Here is a 17,869-nt window from a genome sequence, read left to right as displayed (position 1 = left end):
CAATACAAGGTGCTAAACTTCATTCAGTATTATTAACAACAAAATGCTTCAATCTGTTAACAGACCATCAGGCTTCAGGCTTCTAACCATGTCAACAGCACCATGCGGACAATCACTCCATCATAGAATGAACGGTGTGCACCAGAAGGACACTGAACGACCTCTGCAGGAAGAGAAACTCCTTTACACACCTGACTAAGTATGAAACGGCAATAAAATGTAGCATACATATTCAAGAAGAATTTAAGATTTGGTCCTAGACCTGAAATCAGTAGCCAAGGAATGTTATCCATTATTTAGTGTATTGTCCAGGCATTAATGTCTAATGTTAAACATAGCTCGGTTGCTCTGAGTGAGAGACACCCAGGAATGGATGTTCTACAAGTTTATACAATGTCCAGCTGGTTGAAAATACTGTAGTAGTCAGCTGTGGAGGGAAATATGAAGGGTGTGTGGGCAGACTGGTAGTCTTCCATAATGGCTGAAATGGTGTACACTTAATGACTTTATTCTTGAAATTTGTAGCCAAATGCCCACTAGTGTCACGGTCACTGCCTTTGCCACTCCCTTCTCCCCGGTGCCTTGGTTCATCTGAGATGATTCATGAGACACTATTTATGTCCATGCTGACTGTATTTAGCTGCTGGTCTATAGATTGTGTGTCAGGTTTGTTTTCAGATGTTTGTATGTATATTCAAGTTGTTCTTGTGTTGTGTCCTACCTGGGTTTGACTACTGAAAACTAGGGCAAATACAGTAGCCCTATTTCCATTATTCTGTAGTTCTCATTGTCTTTTTGTAGTAACAGCAAATCAGTGAGATGAGAAATCCCATCAGCATAAAATAATTAGTCCTAATTGCATGAATGTGTCTTTGAATTCTATTGAATTGAAGTATGACTGATGTGACACACTCAACAGTAACATTAGAGATATTTTCTTCCCCTCTGAGTAGACAGTTCTAACTGGCAATCAGCATGAGAAGATGGAAGAATACATTACTGCACACATGAACCTAACATGTTAAACACAATGTAACCTGGGTCACTGATTTGCTCTCATGGTGACATCATTGCAAGGCAAAGCTAAAATCAGTTTGGCCAATCACACACAGCCACACCTCTTAAGATGTTGTATACGTCCATAAACTCTTTCCACTCAAGAGACAAACTTGAAGATGATGGCCGCATCAAAGCTCATCCTGCATGTAATGTGGTTACTTCTGTTGGAAAAAGGTAAAATACCACAATTACAACCTTAACAAACATTAAATCTTAAAATAAATGTGTATATATTTATACTGTATATTTCTGTTTGCAGTTGCTTTTGCTCAGTTATCAACCCTAGAACAGCAGAAGAATTTCATAATGGCTAATGTTGGAGACAACGTGACTTTGACCTGCTTGGACAAAGGGGACATCATGAGTCACTTCTACTGGTTCAAGCAACGTCTTGGAGATAAACCTGAGATGTCAGTCTTATGGGACGTGATAGCAAAGGACATATCAGATACAATTAATCCTCGTTTCTCCGTGGCCATAGAAGGAAGAACTCAACTCAATATCACGATCTCGGATGTGAAATTGTCAGACTCTGCAATATATTACTGTGGGGTGATGCTGAATTTTAATATTCAGTTCAAAGAGGGAATCATGCTCCTTGTTAATGGTTCCTCGTCCAGCATCCAAGCGATTGTCCAGCAGCCGCCAAAGAAGTCGGTCCATCCAGGAGACTCTGTGACTCTAACTCTGAACTGTACCGTCCATAATGCTGCTAATTATTCCTGTGCTGTGGTAGAGACACTGCATGATGTGCATGAGGGTAGGTACTATCACTTCATCTTATACTCGCCTCCTATGGTACTATTTCATGTTCACTACTATGTGTTTTTAATCGTAATCTGTACTTTTGCTAATATCTCCAGATTACTGAGATGAAATATTTAAAGGAGTAGTTCACCCCAAAAAATTACTTATTTTTTATCAATTACACACCCCATGAAATCGCCTTCAATTCATGGAGATTTATTTGTTTTTGTCACATTCCAGAGCCAATAATTTGATGACCGGGTCCTCGGTCAATAGGAGACTTATAGGAGACTTTTTGAGTCCGCCGGTCATCAAATTATTGGCTCAGGAATGTAACAAAAAACTAAAACATCTCCATGAATTCAAGGCTTCATGGGGTGTGTAATTGTTAGAAAATATTAAAATAGGTTTTTGGTGAACTACTCCTTTAAAGCTTTCAAATGGCAACTTACAAATATAATATAAATTGCTTTTTAAATAATAATATAGAAATAAGAACTATAGGTATAATTTATATTTTGATGCTATATCTCTACAGACAAGACAATGGTGTATTGCCTGGCCGTGGCACTGGTCATATCCATCATCCTGGTGATTGTCTTGTCTTCCATCATCTTGTGGAAACTGGAACTATGTATGCTTGGTGGTGGTGAGTGAGTTATATGACAGTAATGTCTAACGATTTATTCAATTAGAGTGTTGATCAAATGCTATTTTATTGTTGCATTTGTGAACAAATGAGGCTAAGGATATGTGATTAACAAACAGCAGTTCTTGTGCTCGTTATCTAACCTTGGCATGGTTGCATGCATAAGCCTGCCCTCGGCTGGATAAAGACAATTATTATGAATGCCTGGGTCATAATCTATATGTATGTTTTGTTTTTAGGACAGTCAGTTGGCTCATCAGTGTCTCCTACAAACACAGTGGTAGGTTTTATTTATTTCTTTGTTTGTTTAACCTTATTTCTCTTCTAAAGTATTCCCCACACCACGAAGTCCACACCGGGGTCATGTTCTTGTCGTTTTCTTACAGAACCAGGATGAAGACGACCTCCATTACGCTGCCCTGAGTCTGAAGAAGAAGAAGAGCAGACCAAGACCCCTGAGGAACAACATGCAGGAAGAGACTGTGTATGCTGGAGTTAGAGTTAAATAGTGCTTCTATCTACTAACTGCTACTCTCTACTTTGCGGCCTCAGCATCTATGCACGTATGCATAGATTCATAAAAAAGCTCTTACAAATTAAGATTAGCTTCTTCTGTTAGGGGCTGTGTCCACAGGAGAGGAGGGGCGTTTGGTTAAAAATACCATGATGTCCATAGCACACGCCCGCATCGTTTATTGACACGCTGTGTGTTCGAACCGATCAACCGTTGCTGTGCTCACGGATATCTAGTCATCTGCGTTATTAGCACAAATAACTTAGCTGAAACAACGGTAAATACGGGCTTCTCATGGTTGTGATGATGATTCAGTGTCGGGTCGTAAATCACCGGGTTGTCAGACACAGCCAACAGGATCAAAAGAGCAGTGCTCCTCTCCAAAAGTTGAACAAAAAGTTTTCACCCTGAAGTGCCCAGAGCACTCCGCCAAAAATGTCAGGGAGCGCAACGCTGGGAAGAAGAACGCACCAGCTTGTCTTTACCATAGTAATGCATGGCAGACTGCCACTGCCTGCTCAACATGCGGTCTCTGTGGACACGGCCCCTTAGAGCTTCACCTTGTGATGGAAAGTATCTTAATTTCTAAGTTTAAACAAACAATGCATGCAATCATTTTGTAATGAATATACTGTACGGCTACAGTATACATAAAACCTTTGATTTTGGTTGTTTTGGTGGTGGGGTGAGGCAGGGGGGTGATTTTGAGATTAGATTAGATGCAGTAATGCAAGAATATTAGCTAAATGCACCTATAGTGTGTGTGTGTGTGTGTGTGTGTGTGTGTGTGTGTGTGTGTGTGTGTGTGTGTGTGTGTGTGTGTGCGTGCGTGCGCGCGTGTGTGTGTGTGTGTGTGTGTGTGTGTGTGTGTGCGTGTGCGTGCGTGAGATGCAATACTTGTGAGGGCCAAATGTTCCCACATAATAGAATTTGTGAAAAAGACATAGTGAGTAAAATGTTCCTGGTGCTCACAAATAAATGGTTGTTTTATGGTTAAATATGTTTTTAGAGTTAGGCTTAAAACGTTAAATTGATTCATTGCTTTACTATAGTAATGTTAATTAATCATGTGATGTGTCTAAGCTACTGTATACCTTTATCATCATTCATTCATCAGGACAGTGGAGTCATAACAGCAATGTGTGGGGAGTCAGTCTGCATATAATGGAGGTCACAATCAATGACCTTCACCTGTCAGATTCAAATGCATATTTCTGTGGGATGATTTTAAATTTGAAGTGGTGGTTAATTATGGCTTATCACTGGTTCTGCCTGTTGAGCTACATTATAATATGAAAGTGCTGTTTTTGGAAGCTATAAAGGTCTTCAGTGCATGGCGTGAGCAGGCTATGTGTGAATGCACACATGATGCTGATAGCCTGTTTCCTGCTTTTTAAAAAAGGCACCACAAAGTGTGCTGCAGTGGTATTCAGTTGTTCATCACACGCAGGGAAGAACAAACGTGACAAACCCCTCCTTGTGAGGTGAAACACTGTTTTTGGTGAGGTGAAAATAAAGCTAGGAAGTGTGCATGGCATTGTGTGCGGTTTTCTCTTCTTTTTTTATAAGGTCAAACAATTTCTACATCCACAATAAACCACATAATTAGTACTGAACGGGCTACTAAGTGACGGCTAGGTGGTCAGTGACTTGTTGCATGGACGTTTCAGTATATGACATTTACCATGATAAATCAGCCTCACTAATTTGAAAACATTTAATCTTATTAAATGTCAGACGCAGTCAGATGCTGCAGGCCAGGCTTCCTCTCCTGGCTGCACGTACCTTAGTTTCCACCAACAGAAACTAAACCACTGTGACCACATAGAAGTCAGAACATAGAAGCTGGAGGCTGGGGCCTCGCTGAGTTTGAAAGGTGTTAACTCTATTCACATGCACATCCTACGTATTGGATGTCTGCTGCTATGATGTCTTTATTGCGGTACAGAGTTGGTGGTACTCTGCCTTTTCTCTTCTTCTTTTTTAGTACACACTTCATGTTTAAATGTGATACTACTCTGGTTTGATGTTTGATATGTTTCTCCTCTATTCTTCTTAATCATGTCATTTCCATTTGGGTAGCTTGCACAAAAATAAATTCACACACTCTTATACACCTTTACCTGTAAAAGTGTGATGTGACAAATAGCATGAAATTGAAGGATAACATATTTATATGACACCTGAGATCTTAAGGTAGTTTTTTTTAATCCTGTATCTATGGGGTATATAATGACTATAGTCTCCTGTGGCTGTGACCTTTGTACACAGTCAGAACATACCTGATGCACTAACATTGTAACACCACACTCAAATTATTAATCGACACTTTTATTAAATTATATTGCACTTTGGCCATATAGGCTATTATTTATTATGAGAATTGTAAATAATGATTAATTGTCATTTATGTCCTTTGGCTTTCATGCCTGCAATTAAGCATAAATCGAATGATGGGTAAACTGTAAAGACTTTTTTTATTGTATTTTTAATTTATTTTAGAAGACATCTCTTTTACAAGAGAGGCTTGGCCAAGGTAACAAATAAAAATCACCACATATTAAAATAAGCCTACAATATATGCAACGTGAAAATTGCACACCACATCCTGTATGATACTGCCTGTAGTGACAAAGTCCTAATACTATAAGCATTATGGTGGCTGCTGATAAGATCCATTGTTTAGACGTGTGCTCTTAAGAAACAATGTCAGTCATTTTCATACAGTTTATAATAAGGTATAGCCTATTGTCCATCACTCTCAATAACTTGAATATGAAGAATATTCAAACAAAATACAGCCCAAAAACGTGAGCACAGTAAAAAATTATTTGCTTCTACACCATCAGTATGACTTGCGCTTGATTGGCCTGTGGCATAATATGCCTTTTATAGTGACAAATACTGTAGATATATTCTGTACATTTAACATGGACCAAGGCCATGATGGACTTACTTTAGAGCTGAAATAAGAGCAACTGACAGTATTCTCATTAGCTGTCCAGAGCAGACTCACAGTAGACAGACATTAACACATAATTGTGTGATTGCTTACAGATATCATCTTTGTGTTGAGTATTTACTGTAATAAAAGGTGCTGTGATGTTTTAGACACTCTTAAAAGTCACAGTAAAGTAAAGAAAAGGAAGTAATGTGTTTCAATCCCTGATCATAATGTACAAACTGCAGATTGAGAGGCTGCAAAGTGCAATACAGTATGTCAAAACAAAATTAGAGGATTAGAAAATATATCAGAAATAATGAGCTGGTGTCTCATGATCATGTCTTCTGGTTTATAATAAATGGACTAAGGTGCATTTAGAAAACTTAATAGGTTCTACAAAATATAAATACTGTTGTAAACTTGTACACACTGTAGAGGTCATTTGACCCAAATCTATTTGGCCCCTGTGACTGATAGCAAAAACAGCCTCTGTGGCCATACATACATAGTAATGTCTTCCTAGTTGCTTAGAGCCATAACAAGACATCTTGCTAAGAGTCGTGCCATTGGCAAATGGAAATCGTGTTTCTCCTTACACTAAACCAGGCCAAACTTTGACCTGACCAATAGTGTAATTGTTAATTGTTTGTGGACCTGGAAGGGTGCAGGAAAATATGGAGGGTGGGTGGGCAGACTGGCAGTCTTCCATAATGGCTAAAATGGTGTATCACACACTTAATGACTTTATTCTTGACATTTGTATTAGTAGGCCTATCACAGTCACTGCCTCTGCCACTCCCTTCTCCCCGGTGCCTTGGTTCCTCTGAGATGATTCATGGGTTAAGTTCACCTGTACCTGATCTTCTTAACGATCCCCAGACACTATTTATGCCCATGCTGACTGTATTTAGTTGCTGGTCTATAGATTGTGTGTCAGGTTTGTTTTCAGATGTTTGTATGTATATTCAAATTGTTCTTGTGCTGTGTCCTACCTGGGTTTGAGTACTGAAAACTAGGGCAAATACAGTAGCCTTATTTCCATTATACTGTAGTTCTCATTGCTCATTCTGTTGTAGAAACAGCAAATCACCTAATTGCATGACTGTGTCTTTGAATTCTATTGAATTGAACTATGACTGATGAGACACTCAACAGTAATAATACAGATATTCTTTCCCCCTCTGAGTAGACAGTTCTAACCCGCAATCAGCGTGAGAAGATGGAAGAATACAGTACTGCACACATGAACCTAACATGTTAAGCACAATGTAACCTGGGTCGCTGATTTGTTGTTGATCTCTCATGATGACATCATTGCAAGGCAAAGTACAAATCAGTTTGGCCAATCACACACAGCCACACCTCTTAAGATGTGGTCCACGTCCATAAACTCTTTCCACTCAAGAGACAAACTTGAAGATGATGGCCGCATCAAAGCTCATCCTGCATCTAATGTGGTTACTTCTATTGGAAAAAGGTAAATATCTCAATTATTTTTTCCTACAATCATAAAAACATTGATTCTTAAAATAAACGTGCATTTTTATAATATTTATATATTTATGTTTGCAGTTCCTTTTGCGCAGTTTTCAGAACAGTGGATGAGTTTCAAAACGGCTAACGTTGGAACCAACGTGACTTTGACCTGTTTCGATCAAAATGATGCAATGTCAAACTTGTACTGGTTTAAGCAACATCTTGGAGATAAACCTGAGCTGTTAGTCTCATGGGACAGACTATGGGATACAATAACTTTGTCAGAGAAATTCAAAAACAATTCTCGTTTCTCTGTGCATGCCTCAAAAGGAAAAACTCAACTCAGTATATCTGTCTCGGATGTGCAATGGTCAGACTCTGCAATGTATTACTGTGGGATGACGCTGAATAAGAAATCAGAAATTCAGTTCAAACAAGGAATCATGCTCCTTGTCAATGGTTCCACGTCCAGCATCCAAGTGACTGTCCAGCAGCCGCCAAAGAAGTCGGTCCATCAAGGAGACTCTGTGACTCTGAACTGTACCGTCCATAATGCTGCTAATTATTCATGTGCTGTGGTCAACGCTGTGGAAGATGACTGTCCTAACCAGATGAGAATCCTGGTGTTTCTCTCCATCAGCAGAACTGGAGTTGTGCTCTGCTTCCTTGTCATCTTAACCATCATCTACATGGCCAGAAAATAATCTTCCAAACAAATATTCTTCCAAACACTGCAGATATGGAATATTTCCTAAATGATTTAGAGATGCCTACATTCAAATCGGAAGACAGTGCATTGTTGGATCATACATACTCTTACACAGGAAGAAATGGCTGGGGCCATCATGCAGAGTGGTAAAATCCAAGGCCCGAATGGTTATCCAGCTGAGTTTTATAAGGAATTCAATACAGCTTGGGCGAGCAATGTTAAGTGTTTTTCTGTTTGTCTGATATATTTTGTTTTCCTTGTTTTCTTTGAGTTGTTATTTTCAATGTTATATATTTCTTTGTGTTTGTAATGCTTTATTTTGTGCGTATATTTTGTTTTGTAAAAGAAAAAGACGGATAACTGTTTTGTTACTGTTAATTGCTACGTTTTAATTCTCCTTTAATACAAATATTTATAAAGAAAAAGAAAATAAACCTCCTCACCTTAACCATCATCTATATCAGTGGTTGAGGCATTACATGTTTGATTCGGTTCCACAGTTAAATATTGTGAAAATATTCTCTTTCTTATATTATTTGACAATTTGGCCAATGTTTGACCAGTTTTCATTGTATAGCCTACCGTAGTTTGTTGATTACCTTTGATGCAGTAATGGTCTTTTTTTTTTTAAGGTATTAAAAAGTTTGTATTACATTTTATGTATTAAAAAGTAACTGTCTTAAAAGTCCTTCGATTTTCATCTGTGACCCCCCAAAAAAATCATGTGGGGACCCCTCTGGGGGTCCCGACCCACAGGTTGAGAACCACTGATCTATATGACCAGAAAATAAACCTGCAAAAGACATCATGTCAACTTGAGGAAAGTTGAAAAATATATTACCTGATTTTTCTCTTACTTGTTTAGCTTGCCAAATCTTCTACTTCATTTCAATGGTTTCATAATACTTTATAATGCCACTTTTATAATAATTCCATTTGCATCCAAAAACGTTTTTTTGAGAGGCTTATGAACAGAAATATATTATACTTCTATTTTATTCCATATTATCTTTAATTTACAATATTTTCTGTATTTGTATATTATTATCAAATAAATGAGACATTGTTCTGCATTTCTTCTATTTGTGATGAATTGTTGACTGTCAAAGCTTAATTTGCTAGGTATGACTTAAAGAAAAGTGTGTTGAGATGTGTGAGAAGAAAAGCTGTTAAAAAAACAAAAGAAAAAGAAAAGGTGTGATGTACCAACAGACCACTTTCCTGTGCAATAAGCCTCTTCTAGGTATTAAGCCAGAGTGGAAAGTTCCGTGTGGTCGCTATATCTTTGATCTGCTATTCTCATGTCAGCCTGCAGCCAGCATTTTGATCATGTGGTATACTGAAGATATATGCAGTACATTTAACATGGACCAAGGCCATGATGGACTTATTTTAGAGCAACTGACAGTATTCTCATTAGCTGTCCAGAGCAGACTCACAGTAGACAGACATTAACACAGAATATTATGATTGCTTACAGATATCTCATGTCTTTGTGTTGAGTATTTACTGTAATGAAAGGTGCTGTGATGTTTTAGACAACATCGAGCTCACTCTTAAAAGTCACAGGAAAGTAAAGAAAAGGAAGTAATGTGTTTCAATCCCGACCATAATGTACAAACATCTGCAGATTGAGAGGTTGCAAAATGCAGAACTACTATGTCAAAAAAGAATTAGAGGATTAGAAAATGTTAGATATGCATGACAGAAATGATGAGCTGGTGTCTCATGACCATGTCTTCTTCTGGTTTATAATAAATTGACTAAGGTTAATTTAGAAAACCTAATAATAGGTTCTACAAAATATAAATACTGTTGTAAACTTGTACACACAGTAGAGGTCATTTGACCAAAATCTAATTGCCCCCTGTGACTGATAGCAAAAACTACTTTTGTGGCCATACATACATAGTCATTTCTTCCTTGTGCCGATATCTAGAGCTCAACATAATAACTTAAAATCTACCCCTCGGTCCAGGGACGATGCACATAGATAAATTGGTGTAAATCACTCGACGACAACATTCCTAGTTGCTTAGAGCCGTAACAAGACATCTAGCTATAGAGTCGTGCCATTGGCAAATGTAAACCATGTTTCTCCTTGTACTAAACCAGGCCAAACTTTGACCTGACCAATAGTGTAATTGTTAAAGCCCTGCAATCACACTATTGATGGTTTATTTCAGAATTAAGTGTGTCAGTGTATATGTGTGCGTATGTATAACTATACTGTATTGTTAACAGCACAAGCTTTAAAGTAAAATAAAATAAAATATCATAAATAAAAAGCCACAGAAAGCCTTTAACACAGAAAATGTTTTGGTGATGATGAAAGGTCATGAGGTCATTCATCCTCCAGGGAGCATGAGAACTGTGAGTAGTGCAGAGCTGGTCCTGTCATTCATGGTTATTTTAGTAAATGATAAATAAAAAACATCACGTGGATGCACCTGGGACGTATCATCAGTGTTGCAGTGCTGGTTACATACCAGGGTATGTAACCTGTTTTGTTTTCTCTCGTCTAATTCGGTACGATCAAAATATGTGTGTTTGTAAACATCAGGGAAGGTATTAGGTGCTAAACTTCATACAGTATTATTAACAACAAAAGGCTTCAATCTGTTAACAGACCATCAGGCTTCTAACAGCACCATGCAGACACTCGCTCCATCATAGAATGAACCAGAAGCACACTGAACGACAACTGCAAGCAAAAAAACTTCTGTTGGCTACACACCTGACAAAGTATGAAACGCTAAAATGTAGAATACACATTCAAGAAGAATGTAAGATTTGGACCTGAAATCAGTAGCCAAGAGTAGTAGTATCTCTGTCACTCTGAGTGAGTGACAATCAGGACTGTTTATACAATGCCCAGCTGGTTGGAAATACTGTAGTAGTCAGCCGTGGACCTGGGAGGGTGCAAGGAAATATGAAGGGTGGGTGGGCAGGCCATGGCTAAAATGGTGTATCAAACACTTTATGACTTTATTCTTGAAATTTGCAGCCAAATGCCTACTAGTGTCACGGTCACTGCCTCTGCCACTTCCTCCCAGCATACAATAATTAGTCCTAATTGCATGAATGTGTCTTTGAATTCTATTGAATTGAAGTATGACTGATGTGACACACTCAACAGTAACAATACAGATATCCCCCCCCCTCCCCTACGAGTAGACAGTTCTAACTGGCAATCAGCATGAGAAGATGGAAGAATACAGTACTGCAGCACATGAACCTATAGTCAGGGGATATTTCAAAAATCTGGGAATAAATTCCTTACCAAGAAATTTCTTCACCAATGTGTTTGTAACGGTGTCTAGTAACACATCCCATAAAGACTGAAATGCAGTTTCCCTAGGGGAATTTTTGACAGCTGCTGAAAGTTGGGGTACCCACCATAACCTTATGCGGGGAAAACAATCTAAATTTAATTCCGTTTTAAGTTGCATGTGAGGGGTCAAACTAGGGTGTTTTAATGATTCTGAATCCATTGCAAGCATTTGTACAAACACATTGGTGAAGACATTTCTTGGTAAGGAATTTATTCCCAGATATGACATTATTCTGATAATATTCCCTGACTAACATTAAGCACAATGTAACCTGTGTCACTGATTTGTTGTTGATCTCTCATGATGACATCATTGCAAGGCAAAGCAAAAATCAGTTTGGCCAATCACACACAGACACACCTCTTAAGATGTGGTCCACGTCCATAAACTCTTTCCACTCAAGAGACACACTTGAAGATGATGGCCGCATCAAAGCTCATCCTGCATCTGATGTGGTTACTTCTATTGGAAAAAGGTAAATATCTCAATTAGGTTTTTCCTACAATCATAAAAACATTGATTCTTAAAATAAATGTGCATTTTTATAATATGTATATATTTCTGTTTGCAGTTCCTTTTGCGCAGTTTTCAGAACAGCAGAAGAGTTTCAAAATGGCTAATGTTGGAACCAAAGTGACTTTGACCTGCTTTGATCAAAATGATAGAATGTCAAACTTGTACTGGTTTAAGCAACATCTTGGAGATATACCTGAGCTGTTAGCCTCATGGGACAAACTATGGGATAAAATAACTTTGTCAGAGAAATTCAAAAACGATTCTCGTTTCTCCGTGCATGCCTCAGAAGGAAAAACTCAATTCAATATCGCTGTCTCGGATTTGCAATGGTCAGACTCTGCAATGTATTACTGTGGGATGATGGTGAATACGAAATCAGAAATTCAGTTCAAAGAAGGAATCATGCTCCTTGTTAATGGTTCCTCGTCCAGCATCCAAGTGACTGTCCAGCAGCCGCCAAAGAAGTCGGTCCATCCAGGAGACTCTGTGACTCTGAACTGTACCGTCCATGATGCTGCTAATTATTCCTGTGCTGTGGTAGAGGTGGCAGAGACACTGCATGAGGGTAGGTACTATCACTTCATGTTATACTCGCCACCTATGTCACTATTTCATCTTCACTACTAGGTGTTTTAATCATAATCTGTACTTTTGCTAATATCTCCAGATTACTGAGACGAAACATTTAAAGTTCACCCCAATTTCTTTTCTTTTTTCTATCAATTACACACCCCATGAAGCCTTGAATTGAGATTTCTTTGTTTTTGTCGCATTCCTAAGCCAATAATTTGATGACCGGGTCATCGGTTAACAGGAGACTCAGTAGGAGACTCTTTGAGTCTCCAACCGGAGACACACTTTTGTCTCATGCAACAAAAAACGTGATAAAACCCCCAAAAAATCTCCATGAATTCAAGGCTTCATGGGGTGTGTAATTGATAGAAAATACGATTTTTTTTTTGTGTGAACTACGCCTTTAAAGCTTTCAAATGGCAAACAACTTACAAATGAATATACTTTTTATTTTATTTATAATAATAATATAAAAATAAGAACTATAAATATAAATATTTTCTCATGCTATATCTCTACAGACAGGACGACGGTGTATTGCCTGGCCGTGGCCCTGGTCATTTCCATGATCCTGGTGATTGTCTTGTCTTCCATCATCATGTGGAAACTGGAACTATGTATTCATGGTGGTGAGTTGCAGGTTTTATTCAATTAGAGTGTTGATAAAAAGCTATTTTATTGTTGTATTTGTGAATAAATAAGGCTATGGATATGTGATGAAAAACAACGGTTGTTGTTGTGCTCGTTATCTCGTTATCTCTGCATAGGTTGCATGCATAGGCCTGCCCGTGAGAAAGACACTCTACGATGAATGCTTGGGTCATGATCTATATGTATGTTTTGTTTTTAGGACAGTCAGTTGGCTCCTCAGTGTCTCCTACAAACACAGTGGTAGGTTTTGTTTATTTGTTTGTTTGTTTAACCTCATTTCTCTTGTAAAGTATTCCCCCCACCACGAAGTCCGCACCGGGGTCATGTTCTTGTCATTTTCCTCCAGAACCAGGATGAAGACAACCTCCATTACGCTGCTCTGAGTCTGAAGAAGAAGAAGAGCAGACCAAGACCCCAGAGAAACAACATGCAGGAGGAGACTGTGTATGCTGGAGTTAAAGTTAGACAATAGTGCTTTTATCTACTAACTGCTACTCTCTACTTTGCGGTCTCAGGATCTATGCACTTGACTGAGTTCCATAAAAAGCTCGGACAAATTAAGATTAGCTTCTTCTTTTAGGGGCCGTGTCCACAGAGAGTGTTTTTTTGAGTGGAGGGGCGTTTGGATAAAGATATCATGATGTCCATAGTGCACGCATCAACCATTGCTGTGCTGGAATAACCAGTGGTGTGTTCTACCGTGTTACGTATACGCCGTATAGCCTACAGTGCAGATTTTTTTGGAAAAAAGCATATACAGTCTAATAACCATTTCATCCATTGAAAACGCGATAGCGTATACCCACCATACCCATACCACGCGCATGTCATGCAGGGAATAATTAACGTATACCCTCCGGGAAAAACCTAGAACACACCACTGGGAATAACCAGCAGTTATCTGCGTTATTGGCACAAATAGCTTAGCTGAAATAACGGTAAATAAGGCCTTCTCATGGTTGTGATAACGATTCAATGTCGGGTTGTAAATTACCGGGTTGTCAGTCACAGCCAGGAGAAACAAAGGAGCACAGAGCAGCTCTCCTCTCCAAAAGTTGAACTGTTTCCAGTTAAAGTGCCCAGTGCAGGGCGCTGTGCCAAAAAACGTTGGGCGTTGGGAGTGCGACGCTCGGTGCTGGGAAGAGTAGCGCACCAGCGTGTCTTTACCTTTGAAATGCATGTCAGACTGCTGCTGCCAGCTCAAAAGGTGCTCTTTGTGGACACGGCCCCTAAGATGAAGACCTTGTGATAAAAAGATCTTAATTTCTACATTCAAACAATGCATGCAATAATTTAGTAATTAATATACTGTATGGTATGGTATGGTATGTGTGTGTGTGTGTGTGTGTGTGTGTGTGTGTGTGTGTGTGTGTGTGTGTGTGTGTGTGTGTGTGTGTGTGTGTCTGTGTGTGTGTGTGTGTGTGTGTGTGCGCGCGCGCGCGCGCGTGTGTGTGTGTGTGTGTGTGTGTGTGTGCGTGCGTATGCGTGTGCGTGTGTGTGTGTGTTGCAATACTTGTGAGGGCCAAATATTCCCACTGGTATAAAAGACATTGTGTGTACAATTGTCCTGTTGCTCACAAAGAAATGGTTGTTTTATGGTTAAATATGTTTTTAGAGTTAGGCTTAAAAAGTTCAAGTGATTCATTGCTTTACTTGAACCGGTAGTAAAGTTAATTCATCATTTGATGTGTCTAGGCGCTACCTTTATATACCTTTATTATCATTCAGTCTGCGTTGCAGCTGGTACTCAGTCTTCAGTCCTACAGCAGGACAGTGAGTCATAACAGCAATGGTGGGGAGTCAGTGTCAGGTCACAATCAATGACCTTCATCAGATTCAAATGCATATTTCTGTGGGATGATAGACACCAGCATGGTTGTCAATGCATTTTAAATTTGAAGTGGTGGTTAATTATGGGTTATCACTGGTTCTGCCTGTTGAGCTACATTATAATATGAAAGTGCTGTTTTTGGAAGCTATAAAGGTCTTGAATGCACACATGACGCTGATAGCCTGTTTCCTGCTTAAAAAAACTGAGAAAAGCCACAAAGTCTGCTGCAGTGAAGAACAAACGTGACAAACCCTCCTTGTGAGGTGAAACACTGTTTTTGGTGAGGTGAAAATAAAGCAAAGGAAGTGTGCAATACATTGTGTGCGGTTTTCTTTTCTTCTTTTTTTAAGTTCAAACAATTTGTACAATTTCTACAACCACATAATAATTAGTACTGAATAAGCTACTAAGTGACGGCTACATGGTCAGAGACTTGTTGCATGGATGTTTCAGTAAATCACATTTACATTTACCAAATCAGCCTCACTAATTTGAAAACATTTCATCCTATGAATGAATGAACATTATATCGCCTCTGCTACGTAGTCAGATGCTGCAGAGTAGGCTTCCTGTCCTGGCTGCACGTACCTTAGTTTCCACCCAGGAAACTAAAGCATTGTGACCACATAGAAGTCAGAACATAGAAGCTGGAGGCTGGGGGCAGGCTGAGTTTGAAAGGTGTGAACTCTATCCACATGCACATCCTACGTATTCGATGTTTGCTGCTATGTCTTTATTGCGGTACAGAGTGGGTGGTACTCTGCCTTTTTTCTTCTTTTTTTGAGTACACACTTCATGTTTAAATTTGATACTACTCTGCATTGATGTTTGATATGTTTCTCCTCTATTCTTCTTATTTGATTTGATTTGATTTATTTATTTGCACAATAAAAATAGTACAGAAGTAACATTATTAAAACATCACAGAAATACGTGCAGGTGAGAAAGGAAACCCATATAGGGCTATTACAAGGTCTCACCTAAAATAATAAACAAGTAGTAAGTTAAACATAGTAGTAATCAAACATAAGACAACAAGTACCCTGTGTGCAGTTCAATGTGTGGGTGCGTGTGTCTGGGTGTAGAGTGTGTGTGAGTGAGTGTGCGTGTATCTGCACATGTGTGTCCGGACTGTGAGTGTATGCAGAAGTAGGGCTACATTATATGGTAGAAGCAAGTGGAGAGGCTTGATTCAGCAGGCTGACCTTCAATCAATGTTTAAAGTTACTAAGTGAAGACTTATGTCATTTCCATTTAGGTAGCTTGTACAAAAATAAATTCACACACTATTATACACCTGTAAAATTGTGATGTGACAAGTAACATGATATTGAAGTTGAACATTAATGACCAGGATATCATATTATAGACACCTGAGAGTGTGATCGGCTATTTTCAAAATCTTTTGAAAATAGCCGATCTACAAGCTTTTAAACTTTTACTCAAGTACATTTTTTATTCCGGACTTTTACTTGTAACAGAGTACTTCTACATTGCAGTACTGATACTTTTACTTAAGTTAAAAATGTTAGTACTTTTCCCACCACTGCCTGTGGTCCTCCATCTTCACCACCTCCACCTGCTGCCACCGGCTGGTATATGAATGCAATTGCTTTTGATATACTTTATTGAAATTATTCAGGTTTTACAAAGAATGCATGGTTACATAACATGTTAATAGACATTTCAATACATGTTAATAGACATTTCAATACACGTTAATAAATATGTCAATACAAAAATATAGTGTTTTTTTTTAATGCAATGAATAATGCAATTGCCACTTCATGACATGAAAATGCACACAGCTATGTTTTATACACAAGTTAGTTTCCTATAGGGCAGGGGTCTTCAACAGGGGGTCCGGGATCCCTAGGGTAGGGGGTCCTCAGAGTTACAACAGGGGGTCCTCCAAAATCTTTGTGTGATATATTATTTTTTTCCTTAGCCACTTGAACCCTAGCATCTACAAGCCGATATATTATAACTCTATATGCTACAAGATCACAACGCCTTGCGCTGCGAGGCGTTGTGAGATTGTAGATCTACTATTTTTTGGCAAAGAGGTATAGGTGTAGAGGGAAAAAAGACCAGACCAAGTAAACAAAAAAGTTTAATCTGAAACAAAATGTTATACAATATAGAGGGGGTCCCTGCGTCATCTCTCTCTCAATTAGGGGGTCCTTGGGCTGAACGTTGAAGACCCCTGTCCTAGGGCGTTGTGGGCATATCAATTCCTGGAAGAAGTACTCACATGTTTTACATAAGTAAAAGTATCAATACTAGAATGTATGTAGTAGCCTACACAAAGTGGAGTAAAAGTACAATATTTGCCTCTGAGATGTAGTGGAGTAGAAGTAAAACTGGAAATACTCTAGTAAAGTAAAAAATACCTCAAAATTGTAGTTGAGTACATGTACTTGGTTACTTTACACCACAGAGTATTTACATATAACGGACAAGAGACACTAGTTGCCAGACAACCAACTAGCCAATCACAGCGCACCCTCTGGGCAATGGCATCTTATGGGACCTTTAAACCTCGGGAAAATAGCCGATCTACAAGCCCACAAAGCGTGGCGATCGCTACGCGTTGTGGGCTTGTAGGTTGGCTATTCTCCGGCCACGTGACGTCGTCGTGCCATCAGACTTTGAGACTCCTCCCAGTGTTGCCATGTCCGTTTATTATAAGCGACTTTTTCTGTAAACGTTTTTGCAAATATTAGTAGTTTTTTTGGGGTTTGTTTCATACATGAAAGAATAAAAAATAACTTCCTGTCTTTCCTTACTACTTACGGTTTGTCGGATTGCCTTGAAACTTCACCCACACACTCTATGAGGGGTGTGTGGGTAAAGTTGCTCTTA

At 38.9% G+C, this 17,869-nt stretch overlaps 2 protein-coding genes across 2 annotated transcripts; both read left to right on the top strand.

Annotated features, from left to right (window-relative positions):
* Window positions 1-1,365: 1,365 nt before the first annotated feature.
* On the top strand, window positions 1,366-2,964 carry LOC311054262 (immunoglobulin kappa light chain-like; the record flags this gene model as incomplete). Its single annotated transcript, XM_084070138.1, has 4 exons — window positions 1,366-1,819; window positions 2,345-2,455; window positions 2,695-2,735; window positions 2,842-2,964. The coding sequence occupies 4 exons, from the start codon at window positions 1,366-1,368 to the stop codon at window positions 2,962-2,964; spliced, it is 729 nt and encodes a 242-aa protein (XP_083926264.1).
* A 9,387-nt stretch (window positions 2,965-12,351) lies between these two features.
* Window positions 12,352-14,027, top strand: LOC311054261 (uncharacterized protein; the record flags this gene model as incomplete). Its single annotated transcript, XM_084070137.1, has 4 exons — window positions 12,352-12,514; window positions 13,044-13,148; window positions 13,373-13,413; window positions 13,520-14,027. The coding sequence occupies 4 exons, from the start codon at window positions 12,352-12,354 to the stop codon at window positions 13,643-13,645; spliced, it is 435 nt and encodes a 144-aa protein (XP_083926263.1). The 3' UTR covers window positions 13,646-14,027.
* Between the last annotated feature and the right edge of the window lie 3,842 nt (window positions 14,028-17,869).

Source organism: Gymnoscopelus microlampas (genome assembly GCF_963454915.1).
Source record: "Gymnoscopelus microlampas genome assembly, chromosome: 10".
NCBI classification, from domain to species: domain Eukaryota; kingdom Metazoa; phylum Chordata; class Actinopteri; order Myctophiformes; family Myctophidae; genus Gymnoscopelus; species Gymnoscopelus microlampas.
Note: the sequence above shows the minus strand (reverse complement) of the source record. Positions and strands in the feature narration are given on the sequence as shown.